The following is a 23,019-nucleotide window of genomic DNA, read 5'->3' as shown; positions in this document are numbered from 1 at the left end:
TATCAATTTAAATGTATAAAAATTATTTTGATCAATATTTAGAATTTTGTAAATTAATTATTTATTTATTTTTAAAATTTTATTAAATATTTTAAAAAGATTGATGATTACACACAAAATATAATATAACAAAGTATAGGTGATAGCTCAACTAACAATTACAAATAAATGTAAATTTATAGTTTAAGTTTTAACGACAGTATTTATTTATGTCAGTGATTCAATATATATCAACAATTTTTGTAAAAAAAAGTAATATATAATAATAAGTTTTTTATTTTATTTTTAAATAAAAATTAAGATTTAAAATTTGTGTATCAATTTTTTAATAATTTTTTATAGGATTAACTATATTTCTGATCCTTTCAAATATTTTATGTTTTATTTTTAGTCTCTCAAAAAATTTCTTTTCAAAGATGGATCTTTTAAATTTTTTCATTTTTAAAGACGATTTTTATAATTTAGCGACGATTGATCGATTGAATAACAACAGTTATAACGACGATTTTAGTAAGAAGGACAAAAAGTGTGGATGAAAATTTTTAGAAGGATCTTTGAATAAATTTTTTTGAGAGATTAAATGTAATATGAGATACTTAAGAGGAACACATAGATATTTAATCTTTTTTCTTTTTTTATATAATTGAGTTGTTCAGGCTCTTTTTTAGGATAAACTAAAATTTTAAACTTACATCTTCTAATGTGTTGGTTCAATTTTTTTCGGGCTTTGCGATCGCAAATATTTGTATTTTTGTAATTTTTAAATCAAAAAGATATAATGTCATTCATTCTGTCCCGCTCATATTTTCTTTGTCGGAATTTTAAATTCGCACTATACAATGTCTGCTCCATCCTACCGTTTTTTTAAAGACTTTTGTGGAATAATCTAAATAGAACAAAAAATTTTGTTGTCAAAGTATAATAAAGTAATTAATCAAAATAATGAGTATCCGAATCCTTTCTTACACCTACCTATTATTTTTCAATATTCATAAAAAGAAAGGTATTCTTATAAGGTAAAAAGAATCTATCCAAATTGAATAGCTTGGAATCATATACGTATAGTGCCCCAACTCCCACAGTTAAAAACACATCACTAGGGCCATCCATTGCTTGTGCTGAGAAACAACAACTATATTGGTTTTGGTGTATCTATCTATTTGGTTAAATGGATACATTGTTTAGGCTAGTCAATTTCCAACAACAACAACATCATCAATATCAACCCGATCCTTCCCTCAACTCCACCACCACCTTAACAACATCAAGCAGCTCTAGATCCTCAAGACAAACAACAACAACAACAAATTATCATTATTACCAACATCAAGAAGAAGACGAAGAATGCTTCAACAACTTTTATTACATGGATCATAACAATACCAATGATGAAGACTTATCTTCGTCTTCTTCTAAACAACACTACTACAATTATCCTTATGATCAACCTCATCATCATCATGTATCCACTACTACAATCACTACTTCTTCTCCAAACACAAATTTTAATACTATTAACACCCCCACCACCACAGATATTAATTACTCATTCTCACCCACTCAAGATTACTTCAACTTTGAATTCTCCTCCGGTAGCTCATGGTCGCAAAACATTCTCCTTGAAACCGCACGTGCCATTTCCGACAACAACACAAACCGAATCCAACAACTCATGTGGATGCTCAACGAGCTTAGTTCACCTTACGGCGATACTGATCAAAAACTTTCAGCTTATTTCCTCCAAGCTTTATTTAGCCGCATGAACGACGCAGGTGACAGAACCTACAAAACATTAACATTCGCGTCCGAGAAAACATGTTCCTTCGATTCAACGAGGAAGATGTTGTTGAAGTTCCAAGAAGTTAGTCCATGGACAACGTTTGGACACGTGGCATCCAATGGTGCTATCTTAGAAGCATTAGAAGGTAACCCTAAACTTCACATAATTGATATAAGCAACACCTATTGCACTCAATGGCCAACGCTTCTCGAAGCGTTGGCCACTCGCTCCGACGATACACCGCACCTCCGTTTAACCACTGTAGTCACAGCCGTCAACGGTGGCTCCGTTCAAAAAGTCATGAAGGAAATCGGAGCAAGGATGGAGAAATTCGCGAGGCTCATGGGAGTTCCGTTTAAATTCAAAATCATTTTCAGTGATCTAAGGGAGTTGAATTTAAGAGAGTTAGATATTAAAGAGGATGAAGCTTTGGCTATAAATTGTGTTAACTCTTTGCATTCAATTTCCGGCGCGGGGAACCACCGTGACGGTTTGATTAACTTTCTTCGTGGATTAGAGCCTAGGGTTATGACGGTGGTCGAAGAGGAAGCAGATTTAGAACATTGTTTTGGCTCAGATTTCGTGGAAGGTTTCGGAGAGTGTTTGAGATGGTTTAGGGTTTATTTCGAAGCACTTGAAGAGAGTTTTTCGAGAACGAGTTGTGAGAGGTTGATGCTTGAAAGAGAAGCAGGTAGAGGTATTGTTGATTTGGTTGCTTGTGATCCTTTTGAGTCAGTGGAGAGACGCGAAACGGCGTCGCGATGGAGGAGGCGTTTGCAATGTGGAGGGTTTAGTACGGCGTCGTTTAGTGATGAGGTTTGTGATGATGTGAGAGCGTTGTTGAGGAGGTATAGAGAAGGGTGGTCGATGACACCGTGCTCCGCCGCCGATGACGGAATATTTTTGTCGTGGAAGGATAAGCCGGTGGTGTGGGCCAGTGTATGGAGGCCTTGACGTATGGAAGGTACGGTGACTGTGACGTCGTGGGTGACTCGCACGTGTTCTATGTTTTTTTGGCACGTGCGTTTGGAATTAATTAGTTGAGAGATAATTTTCAGTGTTATATTATATATATACTATGGGTTCCTTTTTCTTTTTCTTTGGTTGAAATATATAAGTTTGGTAATTAATTTAGGGGAAGATAAAGGGAATGATTAAAAGGATTTGCTTGTATTAAAAAGGAATTTAACGAGGTAAATTATTTTTTGGTAAGGTTTTATGATTTATTTTTATTTGCAAAGGAATAGGGTTTGTATGGTCAATTTGATATTTAATTTGTACTATGATATACTATATAAAGTAATTTTTCATCTAAAGTGATTCTTTTTTGTGAATATTAGTTGAGTTAAATTTTTATATACTTTCAGGATAAACAATTTAAAGGTAAACAAATAACAATCGATTATATGAATGATTTTTTTAAGAGAAGTTGCATTAAATTTTGCTTTAAATGTATTAAGTAAATCTTAAAAATTATTTTAATAAAAAAATTTTATAGTTGTACAACTATTCATGCATGAGGGTGATAAGATTCGCAGAGGAAAGCATGATCTTCATTACATTTTCATTGATCGATATTTGCACGAATAAATGTTTGGTTTATAGAATAAAACATTGATGTCTTATCCTAATTAATTCTATAGTTAGTTAGAGTTAGTGTAACTATTTATAACTAACTCTCCTTAGATATTCTTCAATACTCCCCCCCTCAAACTCAAAGGTAAGCCCGTGACCTTGAGTTTGGTTTCAAATTATGCAAACAATGAGTAGGAAGAGACTTGGTTAACATACCTGTAATTTATGCGTGGTCAGAAACATGTTGCATAGAAACATGTTGCATTTTTAGTTTTTCTACTATTATACATTCCCGAACAAAGTGAATATTAAATTTTATATGCTTTGTATGTGCATGTAGAACTGAATTATGAGAGAGCAAGACCACGTTCAAATTGTTACATAGAAAAGTTCAAGTGAGGTATTTGATATGAAGTTCTGTAAGGAGTGATTTAATCCACAACAATTCTGAATTCATATGAGCCAATGCACAGTACTCAGAGTTTATACCGGAACGAGCTACACGTGATTGTATCTTTGAGCTCCATGCAATAAGATTAGAACCAAAATATATATAAGTTCCAGACATTGATCTTCAATCATCCAGGTCACTTGCAGAATCACTGTAAGCTCCAAATGAGATATGGTAAAGTTGATTTGCAGGTGAAAGTAGTATTCCATGTGCAATTGTGCCATTAAGATAACATATTATTCTCTTAGCAAGACTTTAGCGTGATTCAAGTAGGTATGACATGAATTGACATGCTTTGTTTACAAGAGAGTTACATATTCTAATGCACCTACGATGGACCTTTACATAGTTGGATCAAAAAGGACATTTTAGTCATATTTGCTCAACTTACAGTGACTAAACATGGGAGTTGTGATTCCATTTGCACCTGACATGTTTACCTTACTCAACCGATCCTTGATGTATTTAGATTGTGTGAGTAATATAAACTCATTTGTCTAATAATGCACTTTAACACCTAGAAAGTATTTTGGATTTCCAAGCTTTTTTAGAGTAAGTTTCTCATGTAACTTTGTGATGAGGTCGTGAATTAATGCAGGGGACGTACCAGTTATGAGAATATCATCTACATACACCATTGCATACAGTGTGACTACTTGGTGTTTACACACAAAAAGAGAATGATCATATTTGCTCAATACAAAACCAAAATGGATTAAGCTTGATGTAGTTTGTCATATCAGGCCATTGGAGCCTGCTTTAAACCATATGTTTCCTTTTTTAATTTGCAAACAAGAGTGTTGTTAGAGTCAGCAAAGACGGGTGGTTGGTCCATGTAAACTTCTTCCGAAAGATCCCTATTAAGAAAAACATTATTCATATGAATTTGTTGGATTTCCCAATTGAATGTGATAGCCAAAGTCAGAACAATTCAAATGCTTGTTAGTTCAACCACATGTCAGAATGTTTCATGGAAATTAAAAGCTTCTTGTTGGTGAAAGCCTTTTTCTACGAGCCTTGCCTTGTATTTATTAACACTTTCATTTGGATTCTCCTTTACTTTGAACACCCACTTCTACCCCATAGGTTTCCTATTAGGCGGAATAGTGTGAATCATGTTCAGTCTTCATGGCCTCATACCAATCAGGAATGGAAAGAGCTTGTTTAGTAGTATGTTTTTCAGTTTACACTAGAAAGACTTTAAGTTTGGATTTGCTAGTTTTAGATCTAATCAACATGGGATGATTATTAACCAATGTATTTGAGATTTGATGTTGTATGTGAAAGGATGTGGATAATGAGTTTGTGGACTTGATGAGTAGGTTTTGTGACCAAAAGATATTAATGGCATTTGTTGAGGGTTGTTTGTGTTCTTGCAAAAAACAATGTTAACCTCATTGATGCTATCCATGGAAGGTCATAAATGATTGGTTGGTGTGTCTGTAATGGGTATAGGGTTCATGGCCACCATTGTTGGTGGTTGAAGGTTTCTCTTACGTTCTCTCTTTTTTATGTTATTCATCGTGCAACTATTTCCCCTTAATTGTTAGTCTCCAGACCTATTTGCATTGCCAATCTCCCCCATTTACTGAAGAGTCACGATAAATAGGCTTTATGGTCATAATAAACATAACCGCCTATTTAATCATTTATAACGAACTTAATAAGTACCTATAACTGTTTTATGACCATAAGGTCTCCCCTTTCTAATAAATATGCCTTTATTCATAATCTGAGGACTAAACACAGGTTATGACCGTTCATAGACTGTCGATGTGTGACACCGGCCTATTCTGGGTTCTAGTAAAATCCGAGATGTACAACTTAGATTGAGGGTTATTGATTTACTGAGGTGAAACAAGCTCAAATGGGACAAAATTTGGACTAGGGACTGAGTGAGACCCTGATTGAGGTGACTAAATAGTATTTGAAACATGGGATATATCAATAGTGTCATTAAAATAAATTTTGAGTAGGTGTTAGTTGAGTTAGTTGATTTTGAGGAAGAGGTACATGATTGGCATTATCTTGTGGATTAATTAAGAGATTGGTTAGATTAGTTATATGTCCAATAAGTGTATTAGTTGCTATAATGGAGACCGAGCCAGGAAAAATAAGAGGAACATCATTGTGATTGGAAGGAATACCTATGAGATTGTTATCAGATTTGGTTGGAAAAGGCTTGCTGAAAGGACACTCAATTTCATTGAATTTGACATCCTTGGATATGAAAATTCTTCCTTCAACAATGAGATATTTGTGACCTTTGTGGGTTGGAGATACACCTAGATACACATACTGATTGCTTCTAAATTGAAGTTTATGTTGGTTGTATGGACTGAGTAAAGGAAAACATGAGCATCCAAATACCTTCAATGACATATACTCTGGTTGCTTGTTGTACAAGGAAATATAAAGTGAGATGAATTTAGAAAGACCAAATGCTGGGAGTCTATTGAATAGAAATACAACTGTGGTATAACTATGATCCCAAAATATGATTGGGATTGAAGCATGAGCAAGGAGAGTGAGGCTCATTTCAACTATTTCTTTATGATTTCTCTCCACAATCCCATTCCGATGTGAAATATGTGCCTATGAACAATTCCTAATTCCTTGAGATGTTTGGTGAATGGTCTGAATTCTCCTCCAAAATCATATTGACAAACTTGTATTGTTGTGTTAAATTGTGTAGCAACACACTTCTAAAATAGATTGAAGGTATTTAGAGCATCACTTTTATTCTCGAGTAGATACATCCAAGTGTACTTGGAAAATGCATCAACAAAATCTATATAATAGGAATAGCCATTGCTTTAAGAGTTAAGAGAAGAACCCCATAAGCCAGTATGAACAACATAAAAATTATGAGTATAATTTGCATTGGACAAAGAAGCATGTATTCTATGTGATTTACCAAGACAAAAGGAGTTGTAAAATTCTACTAACTCTTTATTCTTAATTTGAATTTCACAAAGTTAAAAAAAACATTAAAGATAAACCTATAATTGACATGTCCTAGCCTAGCATGCCATGAATAGGATTTATTAGAAACAAGATCTAATGCATTAGTATTATGAACAAAAGAGGACTCTTGATGTAACTTGTGCTTGAAGTTATTTCTCAAAGGTTCATGAGCAAGATTGTTGTAGCAGAACAATCCACTCCCATTAAGAAATCCTTCAAGGAGAACCAGCTTAGATGCCTGTGATTTCACATAACACTTGTTAGCATAAAATTAAAAATATGCATCATTATCCTTAGCTAAATTTGAAACAGACATCAGATTACTAGTTATATGAGGAATATGCAATAAATGGGGTAATTGTAGCACTGGTTTTGACATGCATTTTGACCTGACATGGGTATGACCAATAGATTGAACTAACATGTTATGTCCATTACCAACTACTACATGCTTAGGTCTAGTACATGAAAATTTCATATGCAAGTTAGATGCAATAGAGGTTATGTGATGTGATGCACGTGAGCTTGTAAACCAAGCTTGAACTTCCACTAGTAAAAACTTGGTGTTTAGTGACCGAATTAGAGACCGAAAAATCTTAAAATTTGGTCACTATAATGTTTAGCGACCAATAAATCGACTATAATTTTTCGGTGGGAAAAATGTTACTCGCTAACCTTTAGTAACGTATTCAGTGACCGAAATTTAGTGATCTACTTAGCCACCATTTTTAGTGTGTTAAATAAATTAAAACTAAATGAAAATAATTGTGTCATACAAGGATTGTTACCACTGGGACACATCTTAACACTTGTCAATTTCATATTTAAACTGGTATATATTGTTAGAATATATTTAAATTAATATTCTGCCATTTAAATTACATTTTTTTATTAAATAAAATTTATATTTATCAATTTTTTTATATAAATATATGTTTTATATGTTATAAGTACAAAAATGTGAAAGTTTTACTAAAACCTAAAAATTAAGATGGACATATTTAAAAATGAGAGAAAATTAGAAGGAAAATAGTAATTTAAAAAAGAAAACCCCCAAATTATCGATGAAAGAAATTTCGGTCACTGAATATTTAAATAAATTAATTTTGTATAAAAGTATATTTTGTAATTGAATATTATGGTCACAAAATTTAAGTCATTAATTTGGTGGCTAACTTTATTTGGTGATCGATTTAGCGACTTTAAATTTTTTATTAATATGATGTTAAAGTTTGGTGACTAATTCGGTGGCTAAAGTGACCGAAATTTTCCAGTCACTAAATCGGTCACTAAAAGCAAATTTTCTAGTAGTGTTCAAGGTCCTGGAGAATTTGGAATTGCTTCTTATGTGCCAAGCAGGTATTTTCTGGAGCAGATGTTAATGCCTGGTATTTTTGAGTATTTGATTCATTGCCTGGATCATTTTTTGTCGAGCCTTAGGCTTGATCTTTGTTTGAGGTAGGATCAAATGAATCATTAAATTGATGTCAGCATTCTATGAATGAGTGAACATATTTGTTATAGAGCAGACAATTTCTTGAGTATAACTTTGCCTCCCATGACTTCTTCCATGATTTGTTCTACCACTACCCTAAAATGCATGGTTTGTGTCAATGTTATATTCATTTTTACTTGCTTCTGAGTTACCCGAAGCTTGTGTTATATTGGCCGTTGCACTTGGGGTAACAAGTTTGTGCCGATACTTATCAAGATGAGCCTCTTGGACATATAGTAAAGCTTATACATCATAGATGTCAGTTAGCTCACCTTTTCCATATATCATCATGATAAAAGTATTGTATTCTTCAGGAAAGCCTTGAAAGATTGAATCAATTTGATCTCTCTCTAAAATAGGATCACTTATATAGCTAGAAGAAAATCAGAAACACCTTGAATCCTTAGGACATACTCAGAGATCAACCTGCTAACTTTATTGCCTGTATTGTGTTCAAATCTACAAATTAAAGTGCTTGTTCACTTTATCTCACACTTCATATGTATGCTTACAAGAAAAAACACGTGGTAGCACAACTTCTGAGATCGTGCAAAGAAGCCATGTGAATAATATTTGGTCTTGCACGTTCCAAGATTCATAGTTTTCAGAGACGATATTCGCCAACCGGTCATTTTTTGTTTTGAACATTGGTGGAATATATGGATTAAATACCACTTTGTGTAGTTTATACAAGAGAATTACTCCCTCAACTTATTGATTCTACAACAAAAGGTTAGTTTCTCGCAGCTTGATGGAGAGTTTCAGTGCAAAAGTATTTGTGGATCCTGAAAGCACCATTGTTGATGTAGCAGTTTGAGATGAGTTTGTTGCAAATTGTGTTTTGAGAATAGTTGAATCAATATTTGCCATTGTTGTTTCTTTGAAGCTATTTGTAACTTATTCTCTAAATTCTGCGTATTCCACCTGTATTTAAGCCTCTTTAAAGCTTTGAATCTTCACCTATAAAGAAGATGATAATGATAATACAACACAGTTACGTCCTTTAGGTTATTACCATATTAAATAAGTATTCATGCTCGAGGGTGATAAAAATCATAGAGAGAAAGTATGGTCTTCATGGATGACATTTTCATTGTTTGATCTTTACATGACTGAAATCTTGGTTTATATAATGAAGCATTCATGGATTCTTATCCTAACTAATTTATTGTCATATAACTAACTTTCTATAGTTAGTTATAGTTAGTGTAACTACCTATAATTAACTCTCCTTAGATATTCTCCAATAATATAACTATCTATAACTAACTCTTCTTAGATATTCTCCAATAATATAACTACCTATAACTAACTCTCCTTAGATATTCTCCAATAATAGAGATGTGAGGTTGAATTTTGTAATATCTTATTTATTTATTTTCAAGAAATAAAATTTCATCATTATTTTAATAAATAAATAAAAGAAGTTATACTTGTTTGCTTTTGATGCTTAGTAATTAAAGTTAGGAAATACTTGAAAACTTATGAAATACATTATTTTTAGATTAAAAAAGACTTAATCATTCACTCAAGATTAACACACTAACACTGGAGTTCTAGATGACATTATCATCAATTAGAGTTAGATCAACCTTCTTTGATCTCTTGTAAGTCATAATCATAGACAGTACATCATGCAATATTATTATTTTTTAAAAAAAATTAGTCCATGTAATACTTTTAACTTAAACTAAGACCGTATTACTATGTTAGATTTAACTTTTAAAAACAGTTTATCAAAAAATTACTATAAAAAATTATAATTGCTAAAAAAGTATTTTGAAGGTCAACCATTTGTTGTAGAGGACATTGTGAGTATTTGGGATGTTTAAGTGTCTTACGATGTATAGGATATTGTGAGTATTTAGGATGTTTAAGTGGCTTACGAGCTCGTCCACCTAAGGACTCTGGAGAGCCTTAAGTGTGTTTTGAGGGATTTTTCATGATTCATTTTCTATTCTTAAATCAAGGTATATACAGGAGTTCTTTGAGTCTAGGATGAAGAGTTAAGAGCATTTTCCTTAACCCTCAAAATATGGAATAAAGGGGACGAATTCTCCTTCCATCGTGGAGGAAGAAGTTATTCCCCTTTGATTGATTCTCAGGATCGTTATTCCTCAGCCACTTCGTAGACACATGTGATAGGTAGTATGAATCGTAGGTTTCAACCCAAACCCTATCGGACAGTTCACTTCGATGGCCCAATCCAATTGGGCGATCAATAGATCTATTTCGAATAGTTATTGCCTCTATGCAGGAGTTTTCTCAACGTTAATATATTTGATTTCTTGTTGCTTTCTTAAAGAATACCTCTACTAGACCCAACAAAATTGTTGATATTTAAATATTAAAAAAAAATAAGATTTACAATTTTTCACATAAAAGATGCTATAAATATATATTTTTTAAATTACAAAAAAAAAGCATTTTAAGATCGTTAAAATTGATATCATTTTTATTATAGAAAAACACATTTATTTTCCTACACATTAATTTTTTAGGAAATCACTTGAAATTCAAAACCTCTTTTTTAGCGGTGGAGATAATTTACAATTGTATTTAGTTAATTATTTTCTTATAATTCTTTATTGTTATAAATATTTTATTATTTCTCATTATAATTCATGTTTAATTTGTTATCTTTTGTTTTATTTGGATTGAAAATTTTGTTCTTTGTTTGCTAAATTCTTCGACTCTCTTTAACATGTTTACTTATAGTTTTAGTTGTTGAAGCTAAAATTCCAAATTTAAATGTATATCTAGTTGTTTCTCAATTTCAATTATTTCATCTCAATTGACTTTAGAATTCTTCACTATTGTAATTACTTTAACAAATCCAAATAAAAATATTGGAACTCTATATTCGCTTTCGTTATGTTTAAGTGACTTTCTGACGCACCGCTAGCTTCTCCTCTTCAGTGTCACTTAACACAATAACATCAATCATTGTAGATCACATTAAAATGATCAATGGTTGGAATGTCTTCCCTTACATTATAAAAATTAACAAGGATATTGTGAGTTACTACAGTGAAAAATATATTTTTCACTTAAAGTTTTATATGTACTTGTTAGTTATAGTAAATTTTCATGACTTAGGATGAGACATTACATTCATTTAATTTGTTAAAGTAATATTTATTGCGCCGCGAAAAATACAGAGTCGGCACCGGATTTTATTTATTTCAAAGAAAAGGGAAAATAACGATAAAACCCCAAGGAGAATGGTCTTTACAATCAAAAGCGGATTTAGAAATCGGTTATGTAAGGGGAAGATATTAGTGTCCCTCACATCCATCGTACTCGATGGGAATCACTAGCTTGTATCAATGTGTATGGATGTTGTTTATTTGAATGTTGCTTGCTATCGATGAGATGAGATGAGATAAGAATAAGATGGGAAAATATAATAAGTTTTAAATTAGTGTGTTTGTCAAGGATTCAAACCCTTGTGCCTACATATCCTTATTTGTACAATAAGGAAGTCAGAGCTCAGTAGTTCTGCTCACAAACAGAGTAATAGTTTGGTTGTTTTTAATGAGCAATGTCGACGTTCACGCTCTCCTGTCAACTTGCTTGTATGCTAGAGCATGAGAGCGTTAAGTGTTTGTTTGTTTGTGGTAGAATAGATGCGCTTGTATCGCACTCTAGCAATTTAAACATTACTTGCTCATGCATGGAGGCTTAAGCGTCGTTCACGGTTGAGAGGAAGTAACACACCCTTTCTGAAAAGGTTTAAAAGACGCCCTAAGGCATAAAATTGATTTGATTGGTTGGGTTGATTTTAGTACGGAGATAAGCATCCGACCCTTGGCTAGGTACGGTCAACAATCTGAATACTTGTAAGTTGAGAGGACAGTGGCATCCTAACCACTATTTTTCATCCAAAAGAAGATTGATTTGTGAAATGACTTGGCAAGTTTAATTGTTGGTACTTAGAGGGAGACAAGTATCTGACCCTTGACTAAGTACGACCAATAGTCAAAATACTCGGGAGTTGAGAGGACAATGGCATCATAACTACCCTTTTTCTATTTTAAGAGCAACTTGATTGAACTTGTTTTATTGTTAGATATTTTGAGGAGGAAGTCAAGCATCGAGCCCTCAAGCTAGGTACGACCGACAACCCAAGTACTTGAATGTTGTGTACAAGCACGTACACCCCATTTTTGCATTCCAATTTATTGAGAAATTATTTTGAAAAGGCACTTGACGTTGGGTCAATTGTTTGGATTTATTGTGAAAATTTTGTGTGTGAAGAATGGAGATAGAGAGATTTAGAAGAGAAGAGATTGATATTGAGAAGAGATTGATATTGAGATAGGTTATGGATGATGGGTTGGATAAGAGATACTTGGTGTTGGATCAAGTACTCATGTTTCTATGAAATGAGTTTGATCTGGAAAGCACTTGACGTTGGACTAAGCGTGCTTTTGTCTTTTGAAAAGATTTATTTTCATCGTTTGGTTTTATCTTTATAGTTAGCATGCATGATAAACTATAAAAGAAAGTAAACCTAAGCTATTACACCTGAATGGGATGGGGGGACATATGATCCACAATGGGGGGATGAAGCCACACAATACAAAGGGTAAAGGATGGAAATTAAACAAGTCACAACCCAAACACCATACCTAAAACAATCAAGTGGCATGGTGTTCTCAAACAATACAAGGCAAATGAATAGTAATAGTCATAATAGGAAAGTAGATTGGATAGAACTTTAAGTGTCAATGGTTCATGTAAACACATAAGAAAATGAGTTATTATGTATTAAAACAAATGAGGACAATGCATCAAAGTAAACATGTTCAATGAAACTTGCCAATCCAAATGGAAATGAATGGACAAATGTCATAAATGGACCACAAATACAAGGCATACATACATCAAATTGAAATAACATTTTCAATTTATAAGATAACTACAAATTAATGGGAAAATAAATAAAATTAAACCTAGGGTTAAAAATCAATCTAACATGGATTGTGCACCAACTTAGCTAAAGGCAATCAACATGTATTAACTCAAATCACCGTTTATCCCAATTAACACATGGTCATGAAAATTTGATCAATCATGTCGAAATACCACAATCAAATGAATTAAAAAAACAATCAAGTTTCTACATGAAAATTAACAAAACCACTATCAAATATATCAAGCTTTTTTCATGGTAAAAAAATCAAGATTATAGTGAAATATAGTACAAAAAATAATCAAGAAATTAGTACAAAAAAATCAAACAAAATCATGGTCAACAATGTCAAAAAAAGGGAGGTCAGCATTGCAAACGGGGGTGCAAATAAAGGTTTTGCGCTTAGGCCCAAAGTGTAGCCCATTCCAAATTGACATGGAATAGTCGGGGGGAGTGAGCTAGTACTAACATGGTGAACTCGGAAATAATGGCCTAAAGGATCAACCACATTCCCTAACTAAATTGCATGGTAAAGTTGAATGGATAAGGAAATGTGTTGTTGGCAATGAGTCAACAACACCATGGACTAATGAATCAGCAAAATAAAATAAACATTAATGACTTGAATTAATAAAATGCACGTGAAAAGCATGGAAAATAGAAACTCAACGCAAAACTAAGAACACATTCCTCTCTCCTCTCTCAGTTTTGTTCTCCCTCCGCCGTGCTGGAGGCCCCCTCCAACGGTGGAGGCGCCTCTAAAAGTTAATCAAGAACAACATTTATACCCAATTTATATGTTGAATCCAAATCTATCTATGGAATCTCCTAATCCTCATGAATTGCTCAAATTGAAGAGGAAGAATGAAGAACCCTAACTTGAAAATTCAAAATTAAATAGTGAAGGAGGGGAATCAAGCCACTCTTCCTTGGGGCTTTTATTCCCCTCGTGAAGAGCTACATAGTGGTAACCGCAATGTTGCAAAACGGTGAAGAGAAGCGAAGACTCACCGGAGAAGACAACGGCGTCAGGTAATATTTTTACTTCTTGAACTTTTCTTTCTCTCTCTTTGTCTTCTTCTTCTTTTCTGTTACGTGTTGATTGTTGAGAATTTTTTGGATTGAAGTGTTCTACTAGTGTGTGTTTCTTATGGTTCTAAAGTGAGAGGATCATTGATTTGTGAGGATTGAAGTGTGGAGAAGATGATTGTTATGCTTGCAGTGGTTGGGAATTTTTGTGAGAGTGAAGTTTCTGAGATTCGTGATAAGTGTGAGGGTGAAGTTTCTGATATTGAAGAGGCGATGAATTCAAAGATAAGTGGAGGTGATGAATTGTGAGAGATAGAAAAATGTGAAAAATGAGAGTTGAAGGTTTGTGGTGATTCTGAAAAAATAAGAGCCCATGTGATGTGAAGTCAATTGTGTTTATATATTCAACTCTAATTACATTATCCTTTAGCTCAGTTCTGTTAGTTTTGTGTAGGTTGTTAGATTGTGAAAACGGTTAGAAAAATGGTTACAAGTCAGTTACATTTTATTAGTTAGAGTGTGGAAGTTAGTTGGTGTGATGTTAGTTTGTTAAATGGTTTGGTAATGGATTGTGATGGATTCTGTTATTGATTTTCTAGCAGTTAGAATAAATTCTTGGTTATGAATGTTTGGCTGGTGTTTGAAGGAATGCTTGTAATCGTGTTTTGTTGTATCCATCCGGTTGGCAATACAATGGTCATTTTGCAGGCTTAATTATTGATAACTTTGATGAATGACTATGGTTAATTACAAGCTAATTGCTTAATTCAGGTTGATTACTTAGTGTCATACCCTAATTTTTAACCCTAAGATCCCACATCTCATTTGCATTTTTGCATACAAGCAAGGTCATATTTTGGTCATTCTCCATTTCCATCTTTGGGTTTGCTTTTGCAGGGATCACCGAGCACCTCTTCGATGGTATTTTAACTTTGTGTTTATTTGATTCATTGTTTATCTAATCACTAATAAAATACCAAAAATATGTCTTGTTTCCCTTAAGTCTATTGTGAAAGGTAGGGCTCCTCAAATCAAGAGCATCTCAAAGTTTTGTGGCTTACTTCTCAAGGAAAGTCAAAGGTTCATGTGTTTGTTTCCATGACTTCTTCAAGAGGCAATCAAGGAAACATCATCTTGAGTTCATATGATCACCCATGTGATTTAAAATGCAAGAAAATTCCAAGTACACAAGCTTATTCCAAGTGGTTTGACCTAAAAGTCAGCAATTTGAAGTCAAAGTTCCAAAGATCACAACTCCTTCAACTCTCAACATTTTTTAATTCCCCTTTTTGCTTATGTCTCTTCTCAACATAATATACAACTTCTATTTACACGACAAGATCCAATTATGCTTGGAGGATCATCAAAAGTTTGGAGACATTATAGGTCATTTGTGGACTTAGTGAAATTTGACCTATTTTCTAGTGACTTTTTCCAAAATTTCAAAGATCACAACTTCTTCAATTTTCAACATCTGAAGCTGATTCTTTTTTAACAATGTCATTTTTTATACCCTCTACAAGTTTGCTTTGATGATCAAGGTTAAAATATTCTTGGAAGACCATGGAACTCATAGGGACATTATAGGTCTTTTTCAGCCATGAAACACTCAAATTTTTCTAAGTTATGGAACCAGTTTTTCATGCCAACTTCAACATGCCATAACTTTGTGCTCAAACATCCAAATGCAACCTTTTTTGGCACATTGCAATCTTAGCCATGATGTTAACACATTGCAAACAGAATGGGATCAAAAAGCCTCTTGAGTAGGATGCCCCATTGAGTTAAACATGGCGACTTGGAACTGAAGAAATCACCATTGCCCGAAATTTGATCATGACTAATCTCAATTCCAATCCAAATTAGCAAGTGTTTTGGTCCTAAACATGTTTTAACAAGTCTCCAGAAGTTAATTGACACTTAAAAAGCATTATTTGGCTAAGTTTTGATGAGTTTTAAGTCACACTTTTCCCACATTTGGATCAAATTCGTTTTGAACAAATTTTGTATCATTCCACACGTATTTGGATCCAAACACATTCCCTATAAATAGAGGAAGATATTGCCTTCATTTTCAAGATTTGGAGAACCAAGAAATTTGTGCTGCAAGTTGAAAGTTTTCCAAAAAATTCAACTATCGTGTTTTGAGTTTCAGCTTGTTTCAATCCAATTTCTTGATTCCATTAGCATCTTCGGCATCCTCTGAAACGTTTGCAAAAATTCTCAAGCTCTGAGACTTCCTGAAGTGCTCTAACCAGATCGAGCTTCATCAACTTTTGATCACCATCTGGACAAGGTAGTTCTGAGCATCATTTGAACTCAAACAAGTTACCACAATGTAGTCATTCATTCTCTGATGCTTTCCCCTAACTTAACTGGTGTTGATTGATCATGTTCATCATTTAATTTTATTTTCCGTGGCTTGCTTGTTTCTGAAACTTCTCTGAAATTTCCTTTGCTCAGTTCACATGAATGAATTTGGAGTATAAGGTTGAATTCGGGATGAGAAGAGGATCACAATGATGGCGGCCCGTGTCTTGAATTTACCAAACAATGAAACTCCGATGAGAGCTCACTGGAGAAGACGACCAGAGTTTTCTCAGGTAGTCTGAGTTTGGATCATACAAGTTTGCAGAATGAAATGTTTTGATTGGTTGGATTTAAACTGGATCTTGTGTTTGACTTGCAGCGTGTTCCATCGTGCATCCTAACCTTTAAAGTGTTGGATCTGCCAAGTCATTTAATGAGGCGTGATCCAACGCTCCGTGTTTTTTCTGATTTTAATTCTTTTTCTTTTATTATTTTAAATTTCTTTTTTTTTAAATTCATAGTAATTTCATTTTTCATCCAAAAAATCCCAAAATAATTTTTGAAAGTCTCTTTTATTTTTCTACATTTTATTTCACTTATTTTCTATTTTTCATGAATTTTCTCTTTTCTCTTTTGTTTTAATTGTTTTAAAAACACTTTTCTGTATTTTTTAATTTTGAAAATTTTATTATATGTTTCTTATTTTATTTCCAACCTTCCATGATTTTCTTGGCCATTTATTTGGTGTTTTGAAGGACTTTATGGATTTTCCATTTTATTTCCATTTAAAAATACCTTGGATGCATATATATTTCATTTTATTGCACTTTTATTGGTGTGACCTTTTGAACTTCTGTTGGCCTTGGATCATGATGGTTTTGAATTCCCGTTTCATCAAACTCAACGGATCTTGGGTGTGTATGGGGGTGAAAACCCTAATCCACCAAAATGGATGATTGATTTTGATGATGACTTGATCAAATTTTTGATCTAATTTGGATATGACTTTCATCATTTCAAATCTACCTCCTAATTAATCATGGATCATTTAAGGTAATTTGGATTAATGCAAAAGTTCATTCTAAGTATCATGAAGTGTGGATGAAGTAATCGAACATCCTCCTAGCCTTTGTGCTTGATCATCCCCCCTTTCTTTTCTTGTGTGGCATGGCTTTAGGAGAATGATTTACACATCATTTATCTAGCATGTATTAACACAAACATTATTATTGACCGATCTCAAATAATTGTGACTTCCACACAAGTCCAATTACGATTGCTTAACATAGCGCTAATTTTGTCCCAAAGGCAATGTCATTTTTATAAGTGAGATTGTAAGTCTCTTATTCCTCATGGTATTGTGTGAAAAATGTTGCTCATTTTCCATTTGTGAGAGCTAGTGACATACTTGTTGATTTTATCCAAGTTGGAGCCCTTCTTACAAATGATGTATAGGTTCATATTTTCATGCTTGTGAGTGGATAGTTGAGTGTTCTCTAAAAAATGATCAAAACATCTTTTCATCTTTACTAACATCCTTTACTAACTCTTCACTTGTATTAACTTCTATTTTAATGACACTTACTTTATGCTTTACTTTATGTCATTTACTTTATACTTTATGTTTAGCATTTCATATCATATTATTTATGATGATATCATTTTGTTATTTGTCCATTTGGACCTTTCCTTTATATTATTGTAAAGAAGACACTAATAAGAAAAACCTAAAAAATAAAATTGGTTCTCCTAACTCATTAACTTTTGGTTACTATCCTTGGTATCATTGTGGAGTTATGGACTTAGAATTAGGACCTTGACCTTTGTTTTGGGACTTGGGACTTGAGACCTTGGAATTCATCTGATACCTATGACTTTAGACTTCTCTGTGAAGACTTGGTTTGGTTACTTTGGTTTCATCTGATAACATGGATTATTATTTGCTTATCTTGGCTTGCTTGAGGCTTAATCCAAAAGAGGGAATTCTTGATTGATTTATGTCATAAAGCTTGCTATCTCTTGGTTAGATCTTTCCTCCCTAGCTTTTACTTTACGCTTTAGGATAATCTCTTATTTTCCTCCCCTTCTTTAATTTTCAAAATCTTCTCTCTTTTTCAAAACCTTATTGTTTTTTTAACTTGAACCACTTGCTCAATAAACCTTGACTTTTGTCAGGTGATTTTCAAACCCTTTTTATTAATAAATGTTAATCCATCTTAAGCATATTTAGACCAATTTAAAAATATTAAAAAATGCCTAACTAATTCAAACCATTTTGTGCCTTTTGTGCATATTTCCTTTTAAACATTTTTCTCAGAGTGTTAGACATGAGTTATTTCCATAGTTGAGATATAATTCTCCTATCCCCATAGTATTGATGATAATTATTTTTACATTTATAAGAGCTAGTGGCATACTTGTTGATCCTTATCCAAGTTAGAGCCCTTCTCATGATGATGCAAAGTTCTCATACTTGTGGGTGACTAGTTGAGTGTTCTCCTTAAAATGAAAAAATGTATTTCACATAAAAATGAATCAAAACAAACTACCTTTTATATTTTTACCATGAACTATGAGGTTTTGATCCTCCATTGCACTTTGTTTGTACGTAGGCATGAGACTTCAAAAGTCTTGGCAAACATAAAAACAAGAAAATATACTTCTTTTCCCAACTCTCTAATCTTTTAACAAACAACATCCTTTTCAAACCAAAATGTACATATTTTTGAAGAGGTTCCCATGGAGTACCATGGATGTTTAGGGTGCTAACACCTTCCCTTTGCATAACTAACCCCCAGACCCTTGTTCTCTTTTTATTAGTTTTGTTTTTAAAACTTATTCGGGTTTTGTTCGTACTTTTTCCCTTTTCCTTTGGAAAAAATAAAAGCGCAGTGGCGACTCTTTCTTTATGAATTAAGTTAATCGATAACTTAATCTCAAAAAATTTACCGCTACATAAAAGTGGAGACTCTGATGGGGAGTAGTCCCTAGGGGGTTAAGCCCATCTTTATCCTTTTGTATATATTATGTTTGTTGTTGTTTATTATTGTTTGTTTTGTCTGGTGCTTGGTGATCTCCTGTGGTGAGATAAGTCTTATACCCATACTTGAGAGCTCTTATGATAGGAGAGTGGTATAGTCATATTTGGCTTACGTGGAGTTAATCCTTCATATGCTGACTTGAGATCCCCCGCTCAGTGGCGGACCCTTTGGGATTATTGATGTCACGTGAGTAGTCATAGTTGGCATTACTTTTCCAACCTGGGAGCCCGAGTAGCTGAGGACCTTAGAACCCTTAACCCATCTTGGCCTTTTAGGACGTAGTGTGATGGCTATTCAGGTGTAGACTTGAATTAGTTGTTACGCGATACTACACTCGGATGAGTTTCTCTTAAGAATATTATTGGTTGACGAGTAGTCATATAAATTGATAATATCCAAAAGATAGGATTATGACTCTGGGAACTTTTTAGAACCTTGTTCTACATGTGATTATATCCTTAGTACATACATTGTGGGTTGTTTCTTACCCTTGGATCCATGCTCATGACTCCAAACCTTTGGACCTTGTTTGTATGCTTTGTGTGACCTTGTTTATGATTGTTGCATCATGCACTCATGGCATTCATAAGAATTTTTCTCAATTTTCAAGGAACTTAGAGACTCTTGTTGCAAACATCGCAGATACTTTGACCATGGATATTGGAAGGAGGAACACTCGGAAATACAGTTTCAGATATCCTGATCTCATGGAATTAAGGAAGCTAGCATCTTTTGTGGATGATCCTAATGGTTTCACAAACCGTTTTGGAAGACTTTTATCTGTGTTATCTACTGATGTTGAGGATGGTCTTATCTGTACTTTGGTTCAGTTCAATGATCCTGTCTACTGGTGTTTCACTTTCCCTGATTATCAACTGTTACCTACCATGGAGGAATATGTTTATCTTTTGGGTGTACTAGTTTCTTATAGAGTTCCTTTTAGTGGGGTGGAAGGAATTCTTGAATCTCGGGTTATTGCCGAAGCCATTCATCTGAAGAAGTCTAACATAGATGTCAATCTCACTGTCAAAGGAGGTATCAGAGGGTTGACTTCGAAGTTTCTATTGGAAAAATCATTTCTTTTTCTATCTTAATAGCATGATGGCATTTGAGATTGTTATTGCCTTACTCATCTATGGTTTGGTCTTGTTTCCTAACATTGACAATTTTGTTGACGTTAATGTTATGAGGATCTTCTTGATTAGGAATCCGATTCCAACTCTGCTCGGTGATACTTATTTCTCCATTCATCATAGGACTTCTAAAGGGGGTGGAACTATTGTCTGTTGTGTGCCTGTACGGTACAAGTGGTTTATTTATCACTTGCCGCAGTCTCCTATTTTCCAAGAAAACAAGGATTGTTTAAGGTGGTCTCAAAGACTTATGTCTCTCACCAATGGTGACATAGCTTGGTATTCTTCTATTTACGATGACGTCGAGATTATTGATAGTTGTAGGGAGTTATCTAATGTGCCTCTTCTTGGTACACAAGGAGGAATCAACTACAATCTGACTTTGGCAAGACGTCAACTCGGGTTCTCTATGAAGGACAAATCTAATAATGCTCTGTTAGAAGGTTTATTTTTCCAAGAAAGGAAAGACACTCAAGGGTTGAAAGCTATGATAGTGCATGTCTGGCACAATATTCATAGGAAAGGGAAAGATGAGCTTGGACTAAGGAATTGTGTAGCTTTGGAGCCTTACACTAGTTGGGTGAAAAAGAGAGAAAAAGAGTTAAAGATGCCATACGCTTATGAAAGACCTATGTCCTTAGTAATGGTCAAATCTCCCACTATTAAAGGCATAGAGGAGTTGCAACAGGCTTTGGATAGGATGAAGTAAGAGAGGGATGATTAGGAAGACACATAATGCCAGGCCTAGATGTAATAAGATATAAGAATGATCCAAGCATACCTCTATACCTTTTAAAGTCAACATTATTACCATTTTCATATCTTTCCATTTTCTATTTGTAGGAATTGGTGTGTCAATTGACTTTGCATCTTCCATTCTGAAGCGTTTAAGCAACTCTTGGCAGTACTTAGTTTGACACACAAATGTTCCTTCTTTAAGATACTTGATTTGAAGTCTGAGAAAGTAATTCAACTCCCTCATTAGACTCATCTCAAATTATTCCTACATAAGCCTAGAAAACTCTTTGACCAGTTGCATGTTAGTAGAACCAAATATAATGTCATTAACATAAATTTGAACTAGAAGATAATGTTTTCTTTAACGCTTAATGAAAAGTGTTGTATCTACCTTCCCTCTAGAGTATCCTTGATCAAGTAAGAACTTACTAAGTTACTCATACCAAGCCTTAGTGGCTTGTTTGAGACCATACAAATATTATTTTAGTTTAATAATATGATTTGGATACTCATGATTTTCAAAACCGGGAGGAGGTTATGAAACATGCACTCCCTCATTTATATAGCCATTAAGGAAAGCAGTTTTCATGCCCATTTGAAATAATTTGAAGTCTTTAGAACATGTGTATGCTAGTAAAGGGCGTATAACCTCGAGGCGGGAAACCGAGCATAAGTTTCCTCATAATATATGCCCTTATCTTGGTTATATCATTTAGCCACTAGTCGGTCCTTATTCCTAGTTATCACACCATTTTTATCTAGTTTATTTCTAAAAACCCATTTAGTGCCAATGATTTGATGATCTTGTAGAGGTGGGACAAGGTCCCACACATCATTTTTTAAAACTAATTTAACTCATCTTGAATGTCCAATAGCCAATGCTCATCAATCAATGCATCTTTTGCATTTTAAGTTCAACTTATGGTACAAAAGCAAAGTGATAACAAAAATTACTTAGCTTAGAGCATGTTATCACGCCTTTGGTGATGTCTCCAAGAATGTTGTCAATTGAATGGTCTTTGGAAGACCTCAAAGTCAAAGGAATATCACCCATTTTAGTTGGACACTCATTCTTCTTCTTTTCAGAATTGTCATCTTCCTCCTCCTTAGGTTTCACCGCTTCAGTCTGATCAATTCCTCTTTTGGTGTCTTTGAGTATGTCTTCTGAAGATACACATGCATCATGAAAATAAATACCTTTCCCAACATTTCTAGGATAAGATTCATCAATTATGACATGCATGGACTCTTCAACATTAAGTAATATCTTATTGTACACTTTATAAGCTTTGTTCGACAGAGAGTATCCAAGAAAGATACCTTCATCCACTTTTTCATCAAACTTTCCAAGGTAATCCTCACCATTATTTAAGACAAAACATTTGCATCCGAAGACATGAAGATGTGATAAATTTGGATTTCTACCTTTTATGAGTTCATAAGGTGTTTTGTTCAAAATATGACAAATAACTATCCTATTTAAAACATAACATGTCGTGCTAATAGCATCAACCCAAAAATATTTTAGTGGACTACTATTATTGTCATACCTCTTGCCAACTCCTCTAAAATTCTATTTTTG

At 33.7% G+C, this 23,019-nt stretch overlaps 1 protein-coding gene across 1 annotated transcript; it reads left to right on the top strand.

Annotated features, from left to right (window-relative positions):
* Nucleotides 1-1,044: 1,044 nt before the first annotated feature.
* LOC127074360 (protein SHORT-ROOT) lies at nucleotides 1,045-2,992 on the top strand. The gene has a single exon (XM_051015668.1). The coding sequence runs from the start codon at nucleotides 1,169-1,171 to the stop codon at nucleotides 2,732-2,734; it is 1,566 nt and encodes a 521-aa protein (XP_050871625.1). The 5' UTR covers nucleotides 1,045-1,168; the 3' UTR covers nucleotides 2,735-2,992.
* The last annotated feature ends 20,027 nt before the right edge of the window (nucleotides 2,993-23,019 follow it).

Source organism: Lathyrus oleraceus, chromosome 4, assembly GCF_024323335.1.
Source record: "Lathyrus oleraceus cultivar Zhongwan6 chromosome 4, CAAS_Psat_ZW6_1.0, whole genome shotgun sequence".
Lineage (NCBI taxonomy): Eukaryota > Viridiplantae > Streptophyta > Magnoliopsida > Fabales > Fabaceae > Lathyrus > Lathyrus oleraceus.
The sequence above is the reverse complement of the archived record's forward strand: the minus strand, read 5'-3'. Positions and strand labels throughout refer to the sequence as shown.

Coding starts and splice junctions, on each gene's coding strand:
- LOC127074360 (XM_051015668.1), top strand. CDS start 1,169: ATGGATACATTGTTTAGGCTAGTCAATTTCCAACAACAACAACATCAT.